The sequence below is a fragment of the Colletotrichum graminicola genome, assembly GCF_000149035.1.
Source record: "Colletotrichum graminicola M1.001 genomic scaffold supercont1.24, whole genome shotgun sequence".
Classification (NCBI taxonomy): Eukaryota; Fungi; Ascomycota; class Sordariomycetes; order Glomerellales; family Glomerellaceae; genus Colletotrichum; species Colletotrichum graminicola.
Genome location: NW_007361028.1, coordinates 540795 through 549293, shown reverse-complemented (window position 1 = coordinate 549293; position 8499 = coordinate 540795). Strand labels below are relative to the sequence as shown.

The following is an 8499-nucleotide window of genomic DNA, read 5'->3' as shown; positions in this document are numbered from 1 at the left end:
CCTACTTAGCTATAATATAGTAAGTTATTAGTAAGGGCTTTAACCTTCTCTAGCGCTATTTTATAAAAGAACTACTAGTTAAGATTATTCTAATTACTTATTATTTTACTTATTACTATATATAAATCTAGCTAGAAGCTAAGTAAACTATTTTATAAAGTAGTAGTAAGGTTATTAAACTATATTAATAGCTATTAGTAGTTAGGTAAATTAACTTATATTAACTTACTATAGGCTATATTTTATTTATTAAGCTATATAGTAAGATTTTTTTTAGTAGTTAAGGCCTTTTGCTAGGCTTTTACTAACACTTTACTATATTTATTATAAGCGTACTTTATACGCTTTTCTTTAGTTATTCCTACTGCTACGCTAAGCTTATTAAGCTATTTAGCTAGTAATTTATTAGATTTATAATATCTTTCTTAAAGATCTATAGATATAGTAGATTTAACTACGTTAGCTACGTCTTTAACGTCCTTTTACTAAGTAGTATACTTTTATACTTCTTTATAATAGTAGCTTATCTAGCTATTTAAGTATATAAAATTATATAGGTTAAGATTATCTAGCGTTATTATATGTTTAGTTTTATATATAAGCCTATTAGGTATAGTTATAATAGCCTTACTTCTTACTATATATAGCTATATAGTTACTTACTAAGATATCTTAGTAATTACTATAGCTATAGTAACCTCTTAGTAAGTAGTAAGCTTATCCTTAGTTAAGGCGTATAGATATTACGTTATAAGCAGCTTTATTAGTTTCTTTAGATATATCTTAAGGATTAATTAGTCTGCTGCTATAACCTTTAGGTTAATATACTCCTAGAGATTATAACGCTTTACCTTTACTTAGATAGCGTTAAGCTATACAAACTAATTACTACGTAATTATAGGATAGTTACTTTATTATTATAGTTCTTATTAATTATTATAATAGTATTTAATTAGTAGATAGGTATATTAGTTATTATAGATATATATATTAGACTATTAATTATTAAATTATAAGGATTATAATAGTTACTTAATTAATTATATAATATGTTATATATATCTAGTTAAGATCCTGCAGGAGTAGAGAACTCCCCCTATTTCTTAGTTAGGAAATCCTGAATAAATCCTGGCTATATGATTAGTGGATTCACCCTGAAAGTGGGGCCCTTTCACCGCCCATTCCCCGACAATTCGCCGTAGGGCAACCGTGCATTCGCCAGTTAATTCACGTGTAATTCCGCCACATTTGACAGTATTAAATACTTTTAGGCTTTTAATTTTTATTACGTTTTTAAGCTTTTTAGCTACTAGGCAGTATCTAGGCTATTTGTAGCGATTTTCCTTTACTTTAGAAAGTTACTAGTGTCAGGATATTCAATTGTTTAATGGTGGAACCGATCCATAGTCACGTGATTTATCATCACGTGACTCACCCCGGCGGCTCACCCACGGCAGCAACCTCTTCTCTTTCCCTTGATCATCATCTTCACCCAGCTACCAATAGTCAATTGATACTATTGCGGCTACCTTGATCGCGATCCCTGTGATACCAACAATCATAGCTTTGACCTGGTTAGATGAATCTGTATCTTAAGACTGCCAATTTTAATGCTGAATTCGTCCTTAGTAGATAAATTAGGGACTAATGGAGAGTAAAACCTAAAACTTTGGTTCTCATTTGTAGACATAATTGATCCTTCTAAGCCAGAGAGTCGGGACTACCCTCTGTTTACACTCCACGTGACATATCACGCGACGCTCGTCTTTCATCCTCACCGGCTTGATATATGCCTCAGGCAGAAAACACCCGACCAGCACCCCGCGGGGGCCAGGACCCTTGACAACCCGCCGCACTGTCGGCGATTGCTTTAGCGTAGTGTACTCAGTGGGGGAAGCCTGGTCCTAATTCTTATTCCGCCTTTTTTGTCACGCCACCAACATTCTGACACCGTCGTGATTAGACTATCGAAGCAATTGAATTGACCATGACGAAGTCCAAGGCGAAGAAGCGCAAACAGACTGTGCAGGTCGAATTGCCGCGCAAGGCTCCCAAAACGGCGACGAGCACAGCAATTACCCCTCCCGACAGTAGTGACGACAATGCTGCGGCCCTCGAACCCAAGAGTATCCAAACGGTCATATCGGACGAGGAGCTTGACATCACGGTTGAGACTCTAAACGCTCTGGCGAAGTACCCGAACTTGATCAAGTCAAAGCAGTGTAGAGACCTCCGGGTTGCCGTCTACGAATTCCGCCAAAACTGCGCCAGCGGTCTCAACAATGCGCGTATGTGCCGTCCCCTCGTGGCCTCGTGCCCTTGGCGAAACAAACACTAACGGATGCGTCTCCCAGCGGGCACAAACCTCGGACTTACGGCTCGAATTACGGGCGCACTTGCGGACGAGAAGTACGACGACGCGCGGGTCTTGCTCGCCGAGATGAGGATTCGCGGCCAAGAACCGAAGCTGGGAGCATTGTGTCGCTGGGTGCGAGACCTTGACGTCATTAGCGGCCTGTCAACTATGCCGGAAGGCGAACGAGACGGAGTCGTTTTCCAAAGCAGCGAAAGGGACAAGCAGCGCTTGCTGACCCTTGATGCCGTGCTGCGTGCCTGCGGCCACTCAGACAGCAACCCCAAGGCAATGCCGTTGCCCCTCTCTTCCACACCAGGCATCGCTCTGCAAGAGACATGGGACCTTCGCCCATCCGCACCGCCGCAACAGGTATACGCTTCGGTTCTCGACAGGACAATCTTCGAGTCGGCACCGCAAGACCTTGCTGCGTCCCTCCGCGTGATCGAACGCACGAGCGGCCCTCTACGCAAGCCGCCAAACCATCACGACGCCCTGCTCTACACTTCTGCCCCGAACACGATCCCGCTCACAGCAGAGCGTCCGCCGGCCACGTTACATTCTCATCCTGTGGTGCCTGGGCTTAGCCTCTTGAAAGATGTGCTTTCCCCCGACGAGTGCAAGGCCATCATTGCCGCAGGCGAAACCGTCAACTTCCTCCCTGACGCGCCGCTGCGCGAGGATGGAGACATCAGCATCCTCGCCCACAACTTCTACTGGGTCGTCGACACGGCCTTCCACGACGCTCTGTGGGCGCGAGTGTCGTCTTTCGTCCCTGCTTCCGTCGGCGGGCGTGCAGTCCGCGGCCTCAACCGTCGTTTCCGCGTTTACCGCTACGTCCCTGGCGCCGAGTACCGCGCGCACATTGACGGGGCTTGGCCCCCGTCGGGTATCCTTCCCGACGACACGTACGTGTACGACGCCTCGCCCGAAGGCAAGGCGCAGAGCTCGCTCTTTACGTTTTTGATCTACTTGAATGACGAGTTTGAGGGTGGCGAAACGACTTACTTCCTCCCAGGCGCACGCGAGGGGACGCTCAACGCGTACCCCATCCGCCCTGTCATGGGCGGGGTCGCCATGTTCCCGCATGGAGATGCTAGGGATGCGCCATTGCACGAGGGCACTGGGGTTCGGAGGGGAGCCAAGTATGTGATCAGGACGGAGGTTGAGTACGACGTTAAACCTTCCGAGGAGGCGTAGATAACGTACCTTCAACAATGCTGTCATTACTTGGATGCTCCTGAGGCATCCCATCCCATCCACATGCACACTTGCTGGCTTTGGCTGTCAATCTAGAGACCGAAAGACCGGCAGCCGGGTTTGCATCATATAACTATGATGCCAGCAGGCGCATGTCGCGCCGCGCCATGCCATGTCATGCCAGATCACTAATGTGCAGCGTTCTCGAGATGCATTTGGCCTGGTGGATAGAGTCGGTGATTAGTTAGTATCCTTTCCCGAAGCCAGAACTTTGCCTGAAGGTGCTGGTGCAACTCTGGCGCCAGTCGTGCATACGACATGATTGTGCATGCCGCAGTTTTGCGTCGGTGAAACGATGCCTACGAGGCGCCAGTATAGGGATTTCACAGAGAGGGGGCGACGTTCAATCCGGGAGCTTGGGCAAGATGATGGCCGAACGTGAGCCTATTACGGCCGTCAGTGTTGGACACGAGCCGTGGTGGTCGACACAAACGGCGTATCTCGCGAGCGGTGCATCAGCGCGGCGGTTCTACGAAGCTGGTGGCCGAACAAACGAAAGTCGGCCAGTGATTAATCACACTGAGCCGGAAGGTCGTTTGAGGACCAGCAAGCAGCGAGGAGCGGGAGCTTTAGACTTTGTGTTGGCCCGTATCTTGGATGTTGTTATCCTTGTGGAGTGTATTTCTCTCCGTACTGGACACTGGTGAGTTGGTTGCGTTGGCCGCATCGGGCCGGGCTCCGAGGTAGGTTTTGGCTCATCGACGGTCCGGGGGAGGGGGGACCGCGAGCCAGCCGGAAGATAAGGAAGTCATCTTTGGTACGAATTGCGCGACGGCCCGGGGGGTCTTTCGCTTGCTCTTGCGGCTCTCTTACAAGTACAACAACAGCAACAACAAAAACAATGCAACTCGCAGCGGGAGGGGTGAGTGGGGTCTCGGCATAGGGTTGGTTGGTTCTTTGCCGAATAGGTAGTACCGTAGCCACTCGCCAGATCGGAACAGAGCTAATTATTGAGCTAACCGTAAGAGGTGTCGCGGCTGCTGTGATGGGTATAGTGGGCTGGCAGAAAGCAGGGGTTAGTCACGTACGTCAGCAGCAAGTCAGGTGGCAAGTGGGGTAGGTAGATTGACCGCCTTCTATATTTTAGCCTAGCGTATGAAATACACGCTAGCCATCACTGGTTAGTCTGATAATTAGCTCTACTCCGATCTAGCGAGTGGCTACGGTAGTAAGCCCGCCAAGACGACTACCGGTAGAGTAATGCTTGAAAAGAATAAGAAAGAAGGAAGGGGGAAAAAAAAGCTTAGCACATCGGGCCGTTCCTACCAGAAGCTTCTTCCCCCAATCGGCTATGGGGAAGCAAATCGACCGCGTTGCTTCGGCATACGAAGTAGGCAAACAAGAAAAAAAACTAGTAGGTATTTTCCTCAGACGGAATGCAACGGGTTTGTTCGAAGGAACAAGTCTTCTAAATCTACAGTTGTGTGCTAGTGTTACTCCATACGGCCAACGCTTATATCTCTTGCCGCATACCCGTGGTCTTATCAGCACAACCCTTGTACCGCGAAAGGCTCCAACAGCCATACAGACCAACGGTTTGTAGCACGAGGCATTCAATCGACCTCGGCGCCAGGGATAGGCTAGTCATGGTTTGATAACTGATAATCCAAGTTCACTCCGATCTGGGTACACTACACTATGTAAAGGTTGGGTAGATGACCGGATCCCCCCGAATGACAAGCTCGCTCAGATCATTCCTCCTTTCTCTCCTCCCCCGCTCCGAATGGGCCCGTCATCGTCCGAACGAATAAATACCTTTGGTGTCCCGGTTCCCCTCAGATACGCCCGTGCTTCGGCCAACATTCTCTAAACCCTTCGCGACGGCTTGCGACCAGCTTGGCGACACGTCCTTGCTTCGTCTAATCCCCCCACCAAGCCGCGCGACCTGCTTTGCTCTGCCCTCGTCGCTCGTCGCCTGTCATGTTTAACTTTGCAAGGAAGAAGTCGTCCGAGTCCGAGGCGGCAGCTCGCGAGACCGTCGCCGCCGCCGACGCACCGTCTAAGCCGTTCCGCGAGGCCATCGTCCCTGTCATCGCGTGCGGCGCCGGTCTGTTCTCTGACGGGTACATCAACAACGTAAGCACCGAACCCCTTCCAATCGTCCAAGGGAGGAAGCCCGGTAGCTAATGCGGGCAACTGTCGTATATAGGTCATCGGGTCCGTCACCACGGTCCTCGCGCTCCAGTACGGCGACCTCTACAAGACGTCCAACGCGAAAAAGTATGTCGGCGACATCGCCTTCGCCGGCACCGTCGTCGGCCAGCTGGCCTTTGGCTGGCTCGCCGACCACTGGTCGCGCACCAACTCGTTGCTCGTCTCCACCGTCATCCTGGTCGTCTTCACCGCCCTCGCCGCCGGCTCCTACTACAAGAGCGAGCCCGTCGGCATGTTCAACATGCTGGCCGCCTGGCGCTTCTTCGTAAGCGAATCCCCCCCCCTTGTCGTCCCCATCCTTGCCAAGAATGTCTCTGGCTAACCTTGGCCCCTCCCCGGCGACGAATAGGTCGGCATCGGCATTGGAGGCGAGTACCCGGCCGGTAGCGTCGGCGCCGCCGAGTCCACGGGCGAGCTCAAGTCGGGCTCGAGGAACCTTTGGTTCATCATGTTCACCAACACAATGATTGACTGGGTAAGATTGGAGAGAAGAAGAAATTGCGCAATCCTCCTCTCTCGCGGGACCCTTTTTTGCTAACATGGCCATGCGTGCGGCGCAGGGTTTCGTCATCGGCGGTTCGTCACACCATATACATTGCTTCCGAGGCGCTTTGGCGAAACCTTACTGACATCTCCGACATAGCATTCGTACCGTACGTGGTCGCCGCCGCCTGCCAAAACGGGCACTACAGCACCATCTGGCGCACCAGCCTGGGCATCGGCGTCGTCTTCCCCATTTTCCTCTTCGTCCTCCGCCTCTTCGTGAAGGAGCCCGCCGAGTTCACCAAGAACTCGATGCGCTACGCCAAGACGCCGTACCTGCTGTCCCTCAAGTTCTACGGCTGGCGTCTCTTCGTCGTCAGCTTGATCTGGTTTATCTACGACGTCAGTCTCACGGCCCCCCCCTTTCTCACGCTGTCCCGAGTGACGACCGTCGCAACTCTCGACAATGCGCACTGGAAGTGAGCTAACCGCCTCATACTGCTTAGTTCTCGGCCTACTCTTTCGGCATCTACTCTTCCACGATCCTGAGCAACCTGTACGGGGACACGGCCCCGCTCACGACCGTCTTCGGCTGGAACACCGTCATCAACCTGTTCTACATCCCCGGCACCATGCTCGGCGCGCCCGCCTCCGACTGGCTTGGCCCGCGCTACGCCCTCGCCCTCGGCGTCTTCCTGCAGGCCGTGGTCGGCTTCATCATGGCCGGCGACTACTTCAACCTGTCGCAGCCCGGCATGGTCGGTGGCTTCGTCGTCGTCTACGGCGTCTTCCTGGCCCTGGGCGAGTTCGGGCCCGGAAACAACATCGGCTTGTTGGCCGCCAAGACCTGCGCGACGGGTATCCGTGGTACGGAGCCTCCCTCCCCCCTTTTTCCACGACGAAGGCTGTGTCAATGAAGAAGACGCTGACAAGCATACAGGAAAATATTACGGTGTCGCGGCGGCTATCGGAAAGATTGGCGCTTTCGTGGGCACTTGGGGTGAGTCTTTCTCCTGTATTTGAAGGGAAACAGGCACCGGACGCAAGGCGAGCCTTTCTCTTTCTCTTTTGCATCTGCTAACCACGTCCCCAACGCGTGCAGTGTTCCCCTACATCCAGGCAGCCGCGGGCGACAACGCCGTCGCCTCGGCCCAGTACCCGTTCTGGGTCTCGTCTTCCCTGTGCGTCCTGTCCGCCGCCCTGGCCGTGTTCTGCCTGCCGCACATCGGACAGGACACCATCGCCCTCGAGGACGCCCGCTACCGCGCCTACCTGGAGGCGAACGGCTACGACACACGCCAGCTGGGTCTCAAGAGGGGCGAGACCGTGGAGAGCACCGAGTCCGTGTCTCCCGTAGAGGGCATCAGCGAGGCCACAAAGGAGGGTAAGACGATGGACTAGGTGGGCTTTGATGGGGATCGCCATGAAAATGGCAAAATGTTGCACGGGGTTGGTTGATTGCGCAACGCGGGTGGGAGTGCAATGCAGGTGAATATGACGTTGACGTGGCCCAATGATTTGACGTGTGGTAATACAGAGGCAAGTCGGATAATCGAGGGCCCAACTATCTCCTCGGGCATACGGGCTGCAGAAGTAGCCAGCATGCGTGTGAGCATGCATATATAACTATTAATGTTTCTTGGAAATATACTCGAAATAATTAGCCGGCAAGGCGAAAAGAATACTCGGTTTCGAATATTCAATGGATTTCGACCTAATTGGGCCGTTTCACATAACGGCGCGACCAAACAAGAAATCCCGTCTAGTCATTCATCTATGCAGAGGTGTGTATACGGTGATCGCTCACAGCCCGGCCAATGGGGCCATTGCATGTGGCCGCCCAGGGAAGCCCGGCTTATCCCACGGGAGAGAAGAGTGCGTCGCCACCGGCTGCTTGTCGACGACTCTCGCCGGCGCAATTGGCATGGAAGCAAGATTTGGTCGGCCCGATATCAGGGTCTTTTGGGGGGGTATAGAGTAAGATGTATGGTATGGCGTGCGCGTGGGCGTCAGATCGTATGACACATCTGGCACATCTCGACCGCCAGGCCTCAGTCGACACACACCGCACACATGGTCGCATACGCTTGTAGGTTCTTCAAAATGGTACTTCGCACTTGCTGCTTTCCTGGATGCCGGAATCCAGTAGAACGCAACATCGAGAGCTGCATGATATGTAGCTATCACATGTGCTATAACTATGTAAAAGGTGATGGTCACAAATGCCCCTTATACGTCTGCAGAACTA

General features: G+C 51.7%; 2 protein-coding genes across 2 annotated transcripts; both read left to right on the top strand.

Annotated features, from left to right (window-relative positions):
- Positions 1-1988: 1988 nt before the first annotated feature.
- GLRG_06492 (prolyl 4-hydroxylase) lies at positions 1989-3554 on the top strand (the record flags this gene model as incomplete). The annotated part of the gene is made up of 2 exons (XM_008097177.1): positions 1989-2289; positions 2356-3554. The coding sequence occupies 2 exons, from the start codon at positions 1989-1991 to the stop codon at positions 3552-3554; spliced, it is 1500 nt and encodes a 499-aa protein (XP_008095368.1).
- Positions 3555-5534: 1980 nt separating this feature from the next.
- On the top strand, positions 5535-7652 carry GLRG_06491 (major facilitator superfamily transporter; the record flags this gene model as incomplete). The annotated part of the gene is made up of 8 exons (XM_008097176.1): positions 5535-5690; positions 5764-6033; positions 6118-6243; positions 6329-6344; positions 6412-6653; positions 6758-7118; positions 7192-7251; positions 7354-7652. 8 exons carry the CDS (start codon positions 5535-5537, stop codon positions 7650-7652), a joined length of 1530 nt encoding a protein of 509 aa, XP_008095367.1.
- Positions 7653-8499: the final 847 nt, after the last annotated feature.